This window comes from Onychostoma macrolepis, chromosome 09 (assembly GCF_012432095.1).
Source record: "Onychostoma macrolepis isolate SWU-2019 chromosome 09, ASM1243209v1, whole genome shotgun sequence".
Classification (NCBI taxonomy): domain Eukaryota; kingdom Metazoa; phylum Chordata; class Actinopteri; order Cypriniformes; family Cyprinidae; genus Onychostoma; species Onychostoma macrolepis.
This window is the reverse complement of record NC_081163.1, coordinates 26,161,115-26,176,128: the sequence shown is the minus strand read 5'-3', so window position 1 is coordinate 26,176,128 and position 15,014 is coordinate 26,161,115. Positions and strand designations below refer to the sequence as shown.

Below are 15,014 nucleotides of genomic sequence, written 5' to 3'. Positions count from 1 at the left end.
CTATATAATGATATACATTTCAAGAAAAGTGTGGGTGATTGACAGAATAACACGACAGCTTTACTCCTGTACAAAGCGTTCATCAGCTATAGGCAAGTTTAATGTTCTAGTTCATTTGAAGGTCAGTGGTTTTTAAATAAAATTAATTTTATGAAGTCCAAACAAAGTCAGCTCTTATATCAATATTTGTAATAACTGCTGTGTCCACAAAATGTAGTGATTATTAATCAACTTTTTTAGATGCCAAATTATGACCGTTATGACATTATGACATTTGGTGTCACTGTTGTGCTGGCTTTTTTTTTTCTTTTTCTTTTTTAAATTTGCCGATATTATCATCTTTGTTTCACTTATACATATTGCACAATTTACATATTATGTTGCAATGGAAATCCCCGCAAAGCTTTCATGGTTAGATGATTTTATTTGATTTCTACGTTATTACAAAATATCTACACTTCTATGTTTTCTATAGCCTGTATGTTTCTATGCATGAATGCATTTTCTTTTAGCACATTGGATTTTTTTTTTTTTTTTTTTTATTTTATTTTGTGTACTGTGGAAAGATAAAAAAAATAAAAATATTGTAATAACAGAAGAGCATGGATCCATGTGGCTCATCCCATCTCTGACACATTTTTTGTAAAAGATGCTGCTGCCTTCTCCATTCAGACCGATCTTCAGAAATTACTGCATATCATTAATCACTCCTGTTACTTGAGAAACACTTGACAGAGCTCAAGTGGCCTCTTATATTAAACTATAAACCTCTTAATTGCTGATTACAAGACCACAAAAAAATGATGTATCATCAGTTTCCCAGCTTCTCTGAATGAGCTGAGTGACCTAGTATTACTGCAAAATATGTTAGGTAAAAAAAAATCAGATTAAGGCTTTCTTGCTAATAAACTAAACAGGTAATGAGGTAAACTCATCAAAACCAGTAACAAAACAAACCCTGTAGTTCACTACACTGACGGAAACTGTACATCTTGAGGGACAAAACTTGAGGGACAACGAGACATAGGAAGCAACCCGGTCAAAATGACGGACATCCCGTCCATCCAATCAAAAGTCAAGTTCTCCAACCTACTCTCCAATGAGAGGAGAGACGAAGGGCGGGACATCCGGTTGGTGACGCAGTTGGCGAAGTGGAAGCCCCGCCGTCAATCAAATTAGGAAAAAAACAAACTGGACTAAAGCGAGCGCAGGCACCGATTAAAAGAACCATGCTCGGAGTGTAATTAAATGCAGATATCAGTCTTCTTTAAAGAACTCACGTAATGACCGGTACGTAGCATCTGAAGAGCGTGGGAATGGTCGCTTTGAATCTTTGTGCAGGCTATGTTTATGCTAAGCTAGGCTAATGTTAGCAGGCGGGTGAAACTGAGAGACTTTAAGATCCGTGGAGGAAAGAAATACAGAGCTCAAATCATCCATAAAGCGACACAACGCTTCTGTTATAACCGATGAAGCCACCTATGCAGTGAGCGCGCCGAGTGACGGGCTCTAACGGCTGTTTTGTGTGTGTTTCAGCGCCTGAAGGGCCAGTGAAAGCGGGAGTCATGGCGGACAGCGGCAGCGCTCAGGACGGCGGTGGCGCGGAACAGGTAAACCGGATCAAATCCACTCTTCTCTTATACTCTAATGCATGTGCTTTGGTGAAGTTTTCACTTTGTTCTGATAAAACACTGGTACTTCCTGTGTGGCCACCCCCTTTCATGTATTAAACCCGCCCATCTTCAGGACGGACAGCCCTCGCCGCTCGCCCTGCTCGCCGCCACTTGCACCGGCCTCGGTTCGCCCGCCCCCGGAGCAGAGAACGGGGCTAACTCCAATAATAATGCTGCTGCTGGAGGGGTAAGTCAGCAACTACAGATCTCACCTTTATTAGACCTTAGCGTGGATCGAGTGTGAGCCTGGCCGTGTTTACTTTGAATGGGTGTTTGTTTACACCCCGAACTTAAGGGTCAGTATACGTGGAAGCTCAGATCTGGCTTAGTCTAAATAAATTATGTAAATTATCCACCTGGTTCATAGTACAGCTTATTCTTAACAGGAACCATTCAAACAGACAGGAAGACACATTTGTGTTTTAGTTGCTTATTTGTTTACATAGACCAGCATAGAAAAAGTCAAAGAATGGATCGTGATAGGTTTAACGTTACTTTTATAGGTGGAGATGTACAAACTTTCCAGGGAATCAGTTGTAATATTGTCAGTCATTCAGATGGCTGGACATGGAGCAAGCTCAGGTCTGGTTGAGCTTTCACTTAGCTTAGTCTAAATAAATTCTGTAAATTATAGTCTGGTTCACAGTGCAGCTTATTCTTAACAGGGACCATTTGTACGACAGGTCTTGTACGTTGTTAGAAAAAGTTCAAATAAATGTCAAAACTTTATAATCCTCAGAGAACGTTGAAAAACGTATCGCGGTTTCTACAAAAATATTAAGCAGCACATCTGTTTTCAACTTTAATAAAAATGTTTTTGACAAGTAAATCAGCATATTAGAATGGTTTCTGAAGATCATGTGACACTGAAAACTGGAGTAATGATGCTGAAAATTCAGCTTTAACATCACATGGTTAAATTATATTACGGTATAATGAAATAGAAAAGTTATTTAAATTGTAATAATATTTTACAATATTACCTTTTTACTGTACTTTGTCAAATTAAATTAGTGATTTGGTAAACAAAAGAAATTTCATTCAAAAACATAAAAAATTGGTAATTTATTTAAATGTAGGGGCCTATATTTTCAAAATTTTTTTTTCATTTCTGAATAAAGACTGAATAAATTATACCGGCGAACAATGATGTGACACGATCAAATAGAGGTGTACACTAATGCAGCAAACGTGTCTGCAGTGTTAAAGTATTTAAAACTGTCACAGAAAGGTGCAAAAATCATTACAGCGAGAGACTGTTTAGCACTGCATCTCATGTCTCCGACGAGAAGAGGAAGGTGTGGTTGATGCTGGTCACTGTGTGATGACTGAAAGCGCAAAATAGCCTCAAAAGATTAGTAAATAAACTGCAGAATGTTATAGGGATGGGCGATATGAGCAAAAATTCATATCTCTGTATTTTTTGGCAGACTTGCGGTATACGGTATGTATCTCGATATTTGGATTAAACAAATAAAGTGAATGTAAGCATGTAGGCATATATTATGTGCAAAAAAGGGTTAAAATCGCATTACATTCTAACATTGCAATCTAAAAACAAAAATAATGCTTTTAAAGCAGAAGTTAAATTTACTAAACTAAAAATTAAAATAAAAAAGCAGACTAATTGAGTAAAAAGGCTATTTTGATTACTCCATTAAACTTTACAGTTAGTGCTACCATACAAATACACTTACTTGTAGGTTTGAAATTCTACATATGTCACATATTGTCCAACTACAAATATGTCAGCAAAATTTATATTTTAGTCAGAGTTATTGCGCTCCTATTTCATTACGCTTTGTCTGTTTGGTGCGGCACTCATTCTAAATGAAGTCTGTGAAGTTTATCGGAGAATCGCAAAGCAAAAGCTCATGCACTTCTGACAGCAAAGTGGAAATATTTCCATGGCTTTCTAACATTTACAGATGGAGAATATACCTGTGAACTGTAAGTTATGCATTAAGGAAAACAGCACATCTCAAACATATTAAGCAGCGCAATTAGGGTGTCTGTCAGCGGCACATGCAGCCTTTCTGTCAGAGCTGCTTTAAACTCAAACTATAGGCTACTATATCTTTCGAGTTTTTTAAAGCCCTTCATATAAAGCTTGTCCCATGTTTAGAACAAATTATGCACTTTCTCCGCAGCAGTTCAGTCTGTGTCCTCCCTAGATATTTTTTTCAGATGCGTTCGTATCAAACTACTATATATCGATATTAACAGTATTGCTTCATACCATATCACTTATAAAAAATATATCTATACCGCCCAGCCCTAGAATGTTATATTTTCTAATACACACAAGAATTTCATGCATTCAAATAGTGCTGCACGAGCTCGCGGTGCCAGGGTTCAAAGTCCAAAGCTGATGCAAAAAAAAAAACCCGTATTCGGCTTTCGGCCCAGTGTTTCATTTTGTTCGGCTTCGGCTTTGGCCAGGAATGTTCATTTCGGTGCATGCCTAGTTTGTATATATGGTAAGTGATTAAATTTTTTTATCTAATTAATTACATGATGTGGCGATTAATTAATAGAAAATTAATTGCACATCAAATTTGCCTGAGAAATTACTCCCAAAATATAATTTAAAGTCATTGTTGTGTAAAGCATCAAACAGACATTACAAAAAGCAGCTTCAGCAAGAAATATTTAGTTTGATTCAACATTTAATTTATTGCATATACTCTTTCGGACCATGAGGGTGAGTGAGTAAATGATGGCAAAACATTTTTGGGTGGGTGAACTATACCTTTTAATAATTTTTATTATTATTATTACTATGGAAATATTAAATTATTTCTTTAATGAAATGATACTCTAAATAATAAACTAAAACTGCCAGTAGGTGGTGGTAAATTTCTTAATGATTAAGTCATCGAGTCATTTATTCATTCGATTCGTTCAAATTCTTTCAGGAGTGAAGTAAATGGTTCTTTATGAATGGTCCATTGGTTCATTAGGCTTGTTCGACTTGTACATGACGTCTCTGCATGCTTTTGAATTGCTCTTGCAGTACTTAGATGTCATACACCGATCGGTCTGAGCAGCGCCGCTTCAAATCCAGCAAGCCTAATGGTTCACACTATTCGTTTAAAACGTGGATCAAGAAATGAAATGCCGCTGTGTGTTGCTCAGAGACGAACAGTCCTGCTTTGTCTTTATATTTTCGTTGGCAAATTGAGCAAAACAGACAACACCGTGTCTAAAATAACACGCTATTAACTTATTTATTGAACTGTTGTGTAAGTTTGCACTGGTGTGATATTGCACTTATTGCTTGTGTGATTTTGCTTGCTTATATGATGTAAATATGAAAAACAAACTCGGAGGGGCATTTTTGCCCCATATATTTAATTTTAGGGACATTCTAACTACGTTCTCTAGGCTCCCATCATGCAGTGAGTTGTTGCCCTGCCTCATATTAAATATGAAATGTCAGATGACCCACATAGGTCTGGGGTGGGGCAAGTGCGTTAATAATTTTAATGCGGTATTTTTCACCGCAATTAATTAATCTAATTAACACGTTAAATCTCCAGTCCATGTATGTATGTATGTATGTATGTGTATATATATACACACACACTTATTTAGCAATTTTGTTGTTTGCTAAAAGGTAGATATTAGTGGAAAACTGGATTGTTTTGAGGTTCACATGTTCAGTAGTATTTCAGACCACATTCAAATTCTCATACGCAGGATGAGTTTATCCGTAGTCCATGGGGTCCATGTTTTGCATCAGTCACCATAGTAACAGCAAGAGATGAGGACATGTTTGTTGTTATTGGATCTTCCCGTGTACATGCACCGTTGTGGCATCACTTTGAATATCTTGTTCTTTTGTGAACCTCCCTAGAACGCAGCCCTCTCAGTGCAGTTAACAGGGTCATCTGAAAGGTGGGAGGCGGTGAAGGACGACTCGGGTGTCCTGCATCTCCCCGGCACGGGTATCGTCACGTCCAACGGACAGTATGTTCTTCCTCTCCAGAGCCTACAGGGTCTCCAGAACCAGTCCATCTTACTCACTTCAGGGACCGACGCGTCCGCCGGTGCAGTGCCTAACATCCAATACCAAGTCATCCCTCAGGTGCAGACGGCCGAAGGGCAGCTGGGTTTCTCTGCCTCTGCCGTCGAGGGGGCCTCAATGGCGCAGGACGCCGCAGGGCAGATCCATATCCTCCCGGACGGCACCCAGACCATCAGCGTCACCGGCACAGACGTTCTCAGCAACAGTCAGAACCTCATGACCCAGTCTGGCCAAGTGCACCAGATCCCGCAGGTGTCTCTGGGAAGCTCTGCCTTCAGCACTCAGGGTCAGGTGGTCACTAATGTGCCTCTGGGTTTGCCTGGTAACATTACCTTTGTGCCCATAAACAGCGTGGATCTGGACTCTCTCGGGCTCTCTGGAGCCCAGCCGATCGCCACAGGTGTCACAGCTGACGGACAGCTGATCATGACCAATCAGACCGTGGAGAACTCTGAGGGCTTGGCCAAAGCAGGGGAACAGCAACAGACACTCAACTCCAGTGCAGCTGCAGACATGTTTGTGCCTACCACGTCTTCAGCATCCTCCTCATCCTCGCAGCAGCACACCAGCACGATAGACGGCACTGGCGTGTTGACGCAGTCTGGAGAGCAGGGAGACGGGTCGGGCTACCTCAGTCAGGGCACGGTGCAGGTGTCTGGAGGACAGCAGGTGATCCAGTTACAGCATTTGCCCTTGCAGACCACTGACGGTCAGGTGTCTGCTCAGGCCCAGCAGTCTCTGCAAAATGTCCAGCTCATCAACCCAGGAACATTCCTCATCCAGGCCCAAACTGTCACTCCGTCAGGACAGATACAATGGCAGACCTTCCAGGTATGAGGTCATGAATCAGATTATTGTTTTAAATTACATATTTAGATTTGAGAATTAAGTTTGTTTTTTTTTTTTTTTATACTGAATTTGTAATTATTGCACTGCTGATACGGACATACTGCACTTCCTGCACCACTGTTCATAAGTGGCCATGAAAACCGTAACAAACATACAGTTTGACCAGTGACGACCATTCGAGTCGCAAATAGACAATGAATCATCACAAAAACTGATTAGTCTTATGTTTGATGTTATTGATTTTGAAATTCAGTAAAAAGTCACAACTTGCATAAATATGTAGAAAACATTACTTTTGTGATTGGTTACTGTGTGATTTTTGGTGATACCTTTTTATAGCTTTTTGCTCAAACATGGCACACAGTGACTTAAGGCCTATCCACACCAATAACGAGGAATTTATTAGCATCCACACCAACAGCTTTGTCATCTGCTGCTTTAAATGTGCTAGCTCTTTAAACTCGTTTGTAGTCTCATTGGCTGTCAGTGTTTTTATTGTTCATCAGTAGAAAAAAATATTGTTCTTAGAGTGATTCCAACAATATAATTTCTTTGTGTTATCATTGTAGTTATAGTGTATGAACGTCCTTATTCTCAAAGAATTAGAACAATTATTAATTAAAACTGAATAGTTATCGTCTTTCGTGTGAAGAACTTTAACAGTGTGGATGAGTTGTAGGAATGCAGACGGGCTCTTTAAAGTAACTATTTTTAAATGAAATTAAGACAACAAGCCTCCTGTGCTTTAAAAATGTTATGAAAAATAGTTAATCATTTTTACATTCCACTAATCTGTCCATGCAGGTCCAAGGAGTTCAGAATCTCCAGAACCTTCAGCTCCAGACGGCTCCAACTCAGCAGATTACTCTCGCCCCAGTGCAAACGCTGTCTCTGGGTCAGGGCGGTACACCTGTCAGCTTGACCTCCGGACAGATGCCTAACCTGCAGTCAGTGACTGTGAACACTGTGGGCCAGGCAGGCATTCAGTTCCAGCAGTCTGAGGACACAGACAGCACTGGAGGTACTGCAGCTGGTGTTTCAGGAAGACTGATTAAAATGTCTGTAGTAACCTTTTCAATAGGGGAGAAAAAACATGTAGACAGTTGTAGGACCTTATGAAGTCTGTTTCATTTTTTTCCCCCGCAAGTTCCTATAGTGTTCAAATTGTTTTCCATTTTAATTTGTCTAGAGCCTGTTTTTATGGTTTAATTGTTAAAGTTAAAATAATCAAAAGGGATGTCTAATCAGTTGGACTCATACAACTTATTTTAATAATTTCTTAAAATTTTAACAATATTAGTGTCCTGTGGGATGCTATTTATTTATTATTATTACTTTGTATTATTTATTTCAGAAGTTGTGTTGTTTTTTTAAATTCAATGCATGTAAATTCAACTAATCTTTTGAACTAATCAAATTTAAACAGTCAGATTAGATTAAAATTGTGTGGTATTCCTTAAATAATGTTTTCATTCTACTGTACAACAGTAATATTTGTCACAATTTTTTAAATTTAAAAAATATATATATTTTAGAGGGTTATAATCAAGATCTATGAGTTTGTGTATCTGACGATAGTTTTATTGAAAAAAAATCAAGGCAGCTTTATAAAATTCATGTGGACTGTAAACACCTTTATGTTGCCAAATTCTGTGAAATTCAACACTTGAATCCATTTTTCACATCTTGGAAATCATAGAGCCCTATAAAGGTGACCATCTAAAGTAAACCAGATGAATCATTTAGAGTGACTTTGCAGAGGGAAGATGTGTTTAGCGATATTGATGCAGTGCTGTTAGTGTAACGCTGATCATACTATACTCTGTAGATATTCAGATTAAGGAGGAGCCTGATTCGGAGGAGTGGCCTCTGGACAGTAGCTCTACGCTGAATGCCAATGACCTCTCTCACCTTCGTGTTCGTTTAGTGGAGGAGGAGATGGAGGGATTGAACCAGGAGGGCAAACGTCTGCGCAGGGTCGCATGTACCTGCCCCAACTGCAAAGAGGGAGGCGGGAGGTGAGATCACACTGCTGAGAGCACATTTCCTTTAGCACGTTTCCTCACTTAGTTTTGAGACACGGTACAATTTCTGTGTTTATATTCATATGTAACACAGACACCCCATGGTGTGTGTTTGACTACATGTCTTCATCACTGGATGTGTGTAATATATTTCCATTCTGACTGTACATTTTTAATTATATGTTGTAGGGGATCTAACATGGGCAAGAAGAAACAGCACGTGTGCCATATAGCTGGCTGCGGGAAGGTATATGGGAAGACGTCTCACTTGAGAGCTCACCTGCGCTGGCACTCGGGAGAGAGACCCTTTGTCTGCACCTGGATGTTTTGTGGGAAAAGGTTCACGCGCAGTGATGAATTGCAGCGACACAGGAGAACACACACTGGTACTCCTTCTCTCTTTCTCTCTCTCTCTCTCTCTCTCACACACACACACACACACACACACACACACACACATGTAGTGACTACTTCTGTTCTAAAACCTAGCCAACTGCTTACATAGGCAGCTAGTGTCTAAGGCAACATCATGACCCAGATAGAGTCTGATTTGGAACACTCAGTTTGACGTTAACAGGTTGCTAAGGTAACAGTGCAGCTAAAAAGTAAAATGATATTGGGTATGAATTTATAATTTTGAACATTTTAATTGATGCTTTAAGCTTTCCTCCAATGTTGGCTGTAAAAAAAAATATATATATATATTACTGAAAATGTCTAAATAATGTATCTTCCAGCATAGGGTGATGTCAGTATCTACATTTAAAGGGGTCATGTGATGCTATTTTAAAGATCATTATTTTGTGTAACAGAATATGTTGACATGCTTTAATGTTCCAAAAACGCATTATTTTTCAAATACTGTACATTATTGTAGGTCCTCTTTGCCCCGCCTATCTCAAAAGCATCGTTTTTAACAAAGCCCCTCCTTCTGACCAGCACAGTCTGCTCTGATTGGTCAGCTGACCCAGTGCATTGTGATTGGCAGAACACCAAAAGCACGTGTCGGAAATGTAATGCCCCTTACCATAATCGCGAGCTTCAGCTTTCAAAGTAAATATCAAGACCGTTAATGTCGTTAGTTTTACCATCAGTTCAAGCCCAAAAGGGCAACAGAGTCGCGTGACCGACACAGTGATGATGCAGTACACAAGCCGCGGTTAAGACGGCTGACGTGCTATGATTTCTGACAGGCTGTTCCCACTGCTGTGATGTGACCCTGTTCCCCTCACACACGATGCTTTACTCTACGCTGCACCAAAACTCCGCATTTGAACAGTCAATAGCAAATACTTAAACTAATAACAAAACATACTTGGAGTCGCTGATTCAGAAGCGGCAGATTGTAATGGCAAAGTGGGAATTGACCCTGTTTTTTTTTTTTTTAGAAATTGCCTTTGTGCACAGCCAGCCTTGTACTCTCCTAAGTTCACAAAACTGTCGTCCATAAAATGCGCTGCACAAATTTGAGTTGTGCTGTTCTGTTGTTAAAAAATCTTAACAATGATTCAATAAATTACATTTGATGATAATTTTCAAATTGAAAAAAATAAATTGTAATAACATTTCACAATATTACTGTTTTTACTATGTTTTTGATCAAATTAATAAAGCCTTGCTGAGCCTTTAATATATTAAAATAAGATACTTTATTATAAAAATCAAAAACTTACTGACATTTGACGTTTTTTTTTTTTTTTTTAATAAGAAAATGCATATCTTTAATTGAGCTTTTTGAGTAGAGGGTTTTGTAACAGCTTTTCTCTGTTCTTCTCATTTCCGTATCATTCCTCATTTGACCATTATCAGGAGAGAAGAAGTTTGTGTGTTCAGAGTGTTCGAAGCGGTTCATGCGCAGCGACCACCTGGCCAAGCACATAAAGACGCATCAGAACAAGAAGGGAGGGGGCGGAGCCATGGTGGCCAGCGTGGGCGGAGCCATGTCCTCGGACAGCATCATCACGACAGGCGGCACCACACTCATCCTCACCAACATCCAGCCCGGCACCATGCAGGGCCTGGCCACCGTCAACGCTACCGTCAACACGTCTAACTCACAGGACCAGCTGAGCACAGCCGAGATTCCTCTGCAGTTAGTCTCAGTGTCCGCCGGGGACACGGCCGAGTGACAAACCGCTGCTCTGAGATGCAGCTGAACGCTCTGTTAGACTGCCAAGGTTCCGCCTCTTCCTGTATGACATCACATCCTCTTCTCCCGCAACCTGAGACTTCATACGTCGATTCCATGCTCACGCATTTACCTTGCTTTTATACCTTTACATATTTACCCTCTTTTACGTAAATATGTACATTTACGTGAATGCATATATACACACACACACACACACACACACACACACATATATATATATATATATATATAAATATATATATATATATTTTACAAATATAGAATTATTGGGGTTTTGTTCATCTTTTTATGGGGGAAGCATTATTTCTTGTTTTCACATACAACACTGAAATGCCTTATATTGTATTATAAGCTGTCGTGTACAAAGCTCGAGTTCTTCATGGGTGTCAAGCATCTGTTTCAGTGTGTACTTGTTGGAATGAGAATAATCGTGTTGTGTAAAGAATGCAGCGGTGGTGACAGGCTGGTGGCTGATGTTAAAGGAGCAGCTTAGCCAAAAGTGAAAATTCTCACATTATTTATTCCCCCTCCCATTAGGGCATTCCAAACTCGTGCGGTTTCTTTGAGGGAAAATAGTTTTCTTTACATGCAACAAGACTTCCATGTCTGTCAAGCTCCAGAATGGACAAAAACTGGTCCATGTGACTGAATAAATGCAAGCTTTTTTTCAGTGAGAGTCATCCCATCAGCTGTATAACTTTGTCATGGGCTTTGGTTGGATGGGAACTTAAGGGTCTGTTCCTCACACAAAGCTTCAGAAGAATGTAGCATCTTGGGTCTGAACTAGTTCTTGTGGAGCAGGGGAGTAAGTAATGGCAGAATTTCCATTTGTGGGTGAGCTGTTTCTCATTTTAATTATAGTTCGTAAGTGATATTCGTGGTGTAAGTTCTCTGTATAAGGAAGATGTAAAACTTTGGAGAGAAGCCTGCCATTGTGCTGTTGGGAGTAATGAAGGTGTCCAATAGTGTCTTTACGTGTCTCCGATGCTCCTCATGAAAATGCATTTGATTTATTTTATGTAGTTTTAATTTGAGTAGGTAAACCCAGGCCTGGCAAAGGGGAAAAATATGAAACAATCATGTAATTAAAAGCATTTTATGTATCATAATTCTCAAACCAGTTGATGAGATCTTTCAGTATGAATTTGTTGTGAATCAAAGTCTTTTTGATTCATAAAGTGATATTTATATACATTGTAACCTGGATTTGTGGTGTCCACAACTGCTTTTCTAAGGAAAAAACAAAACAAAAAAAAAAACTCCCTTTGGCTTTACTTTTTTAAAGAACTGGACTGTAATCAGCGCCAAGAATCATTTGTATGAAATGAAGCGGTTTGTAGATTGCCAAATTTGATAAATAGAGAGAAAAACTCTTGATTTATGTCTGATGGTTTGCAGCATTAATATGCAGATCTGTACTGTGTTTCAGGACCAAACGAGCAGCTCTGAGTGTCTGGCGTCAATCTAGCAGTGTGCTGTGTCAAAATACTTCAGTAACAGCCTATCTGGATGTGTTAAACAAGCAAAAGCGTGGCGGGACCTTTGCGGTCACATCACTGCCTAACCGTGTGGTGATGTAGGCGTCGTTCACGGTGGTCAATCTGTAGGTTTTGAACTCCTTTGTTCGCTTACTGCAGCCGTGAGTCTGACGCCTTCAATCACAGAGAGCGATTGTCCTCATAGGAGTTAGCTAATGAACGTTTTGTAAGGAGTTCTCAAGGTTTTATTTGAATACACTGCAGGTCATCAGGGAGGACGCACTCGTTTGCTGTTAGTCCATGTACAAGTATGGCTTTGTTTCCATGTGGTACTGTACAATTATTCTCCGCTGATCTGTTTTTATTCCTTCAGCTAATCATGATGTCTCTTTATCTACCGATTTTGAGTACCGTTGCCAATTTTTGTGTTGGGGATTTTATACCTCCCGTAGCCAAGTTTGTAACGATCAGGAGTTTGATTGAAAAGGTCCAGCGGGGTTAATGGCAGATAATGAAACACTATTTTGTTTTCTGATTTGATAAGGGGTGTTCTGTCACAGTGATCCAGAATAGCTTTTCCTAGTTGAAGTCTGATTTGAATTCGTTCATTATACATAGCATCTTAACATGTCACTTTTATATTTTTATTTGGTCATTTTTCCAAGAAAGCTTCGGACTATTGTACAATGCCCACTTTTGAGGGCAGCTGTTTATTTCACACTAAAATGACTAAACATAATCCTGTGCTTGTCAGTTGTCTTATTTTCACAGAACACAGATGCAAATACGTGCACACAACAGTAAAAATAGATAGTTGACAAATAAGAACCATACATTTTATCCACCCCCATCATAAAAAAAACCAAAAACTATTTTTTTCAGCAGGGATGAAAAAGTTTGAATAGGAAAAAGCATATGTGCAATACATCTACTATTTGCATTAATACAACAAAATTTATGATTGAAATTTTCAACTTTTCATGTTTGAAAACAAATCACTTCTTAAAATTCCTAGAAATGTAACTGTGTGTGTGTGTGCACGCATTTTTGTGACAAATGAGGGCATCAATTTGTATAATGACAAGGTTATGACATAGGTATTACAAGGAGAAGGTGACTTTTCAGGACATTACACCATGTCCCCACTTTTCAAAACGCTTATAAATCACAGAATGGAGTGTATTGAAAATCTGAAATAGCACAAAAGTTTCCTTTAAGGGGTAGGGTTGGTGTAGGGCAATAACACATGCAGTTTGTACAGTATAAAAACCATTACGCCTATGGGATGTCCCCACTTTTCACAAAAACACACGTGTGTGACCTTTGTGTGTGAAGTCCAGTAGATGTCACTGCAGCAACAGGAGTAGGATATCCAGCTGAGTCTCTGACCGCTTCCTGCCCTCTAAATCCTGATATATTCCCCATCCCATGTGCGTTTAGAAGCTTCTCTGACATATTCAATGTTAAAATATGTATAAAAAGAGCAGGCACGATGAGCATCCGCCCACCCAACCCACCGTTTTACCTCCTTAAATTGCATATGAAATATGTTGTTTATTTTTGAACTTGCTCAAGTGTGAACAAAATTCCCCTCCATGCCTTTTTCATTTCAATTTAGAAATACACTTAAAGCAATTTCCTCTTAGAGGGGCTTATAGATCAGTCTGTTTTAACTGTTGTCTATTGTGAACATTAAATCCAGCTGTGTGGAAAATTGATTTGGATAGCCGTCAATGTATTTTATTTTTATTTTTTATACATATGCAAGGAAAAATGTATTTCAGATGTTTTTATAACATTATATATGTAATGTTATTTTGAAGAAAGTTGGTAACTTAAACCGCTTCGGTTCCCATTGACTCAGAGTTTCAGTTCCCAGTGTTGACTTGCACTGTATTTTTTGTCCCAAGTCAATGAGAACTAAAACTCTGTGGTTACCCAAACTGGTCAAAATATATTTTGTGTTCAACAGACGAAATAAACTCATACAGTTTGGGAATGACATGAAGGTGAGGCATTTTGACCGGATTTTCATTTTTGAGTTAAATATCCCTTTAAATAATACAAATACTCCATATACTAGGCCTATCTTAATTAATATAAAATCATAAAAACTGCACTTAAGATAATTATAAAGAAAACATGCTTAAAATAGTCATCATTAAATGAAGACAACTTGACTTTTCATGCTTTAAATTTTGGCATCTTAAATTGCAAACTGCTTTTGTCTCGTCATTTATACGGTTGCGGCCACACATAATCAAAAGTGTCCACTGAAATCTTTTATCTGTCAAATCAAAGCGAAGCACATGCTCCTGAATTCGACGCGATTTGTTGCAGAGATTCAGAGAAAACAGTCTATTAACGTTCATATGGAGCCGTCCGTTGCTTGCCACCTTTCATTTGCATAATTTAATGAATTCAATTCATTGTAATGCAATACAGAGAGCACGGTGAACATGAAATGACAGTTTGAGTTAATGAAATGTGTTAACGGTATCATCATTTACTTGTATGTTAATTAGTCCAATTAATTTCCAGTGCACGGTAATCTGAATATTGTAATAGCGCCGTGCGCGTCTGAAGTCAGGTGGGGAGCGGGGCATATTGAAACAAGTCCTATGAATCATCACGTCCTCACCTTTCCAAGCCACTGCCGAAGGTTACCCAGAATCCTCCAGTCGCCAAACTGGCCTTCCTCATATTGGAGCTGCTCGTCTGGCCCCTGGCTTTATAGCACCAGATAAAAGCATCAGCAGTCCAGCTGATAGCTGAGTTTTGTTTGGATGACTTCTTTCTGACCTTGTG

General features: G+C 39.1%; 1 protein-coding gene across 2 annotated transcripts; it reads left to right on the top strand.

Annotated features, from left to right (window-relative positions):
• The first annotated feature begins 1,105 nt into the window (after positions 1–1,105).
• sp3a (sp3a transcription factor) lies at positions 1,106–13,963 on the top strand. 2 transcript variants are annotated; one of them, XM_058787573.1, is made up of 8 exons: positions 1,106–1,290; positions 1,537–1,610; positions 1,747–1,860; positions 5,533–6,534; positions 7,357–7,573; positions 8,480–8,570; positions 8,766–8,962; positions 10,386–13,963. In XM_058787573.1, the coding sequence occupies exons 1-8, from the start codon at positions 1,284–1,286 to the stop codon at positions 10,703–10,705; spliced, it is 2,022 nt and encodes a 673-aa protein (XP_058643556.1). In that variant the 5' UTR covers positions 1,106–1,283; the 3' UTR covers positions 10,706–13,963. The 2 variants fall into 2 exon arrangements, with proteins under 2 accessions (XP_058643556.1, XP_058643555.1); XM_058787572.1 differs by having other exon boundaries at positions 8,381–8,570.
• The last annotated feature ends 1,051 nt before the right edge of the window (positions 13,964–15,014 follow it).

What these genes read in the sequence shown, in the direction of transcription:
- sp3a (XM_058787572.1), top strand. An exon ending in ATAATGCTGCTGCTGGAGGG is followed by an intron (nt 1,861 to 5,532) that starts GTAAGTCAGCAA and finishes GAACCTCCCTAG; the next exon opens with AACGCAGCCCTCTCAGTGCA. An exon ending in TACAATGGCAGACCTTCCAG is followed by an intron (nt 6,535 to 7,356) that starts GTATGAGGTCAT and finishes CTGTCCATGCAG; the next exon opens with GTCCAAGGAGTTCAGAATCT.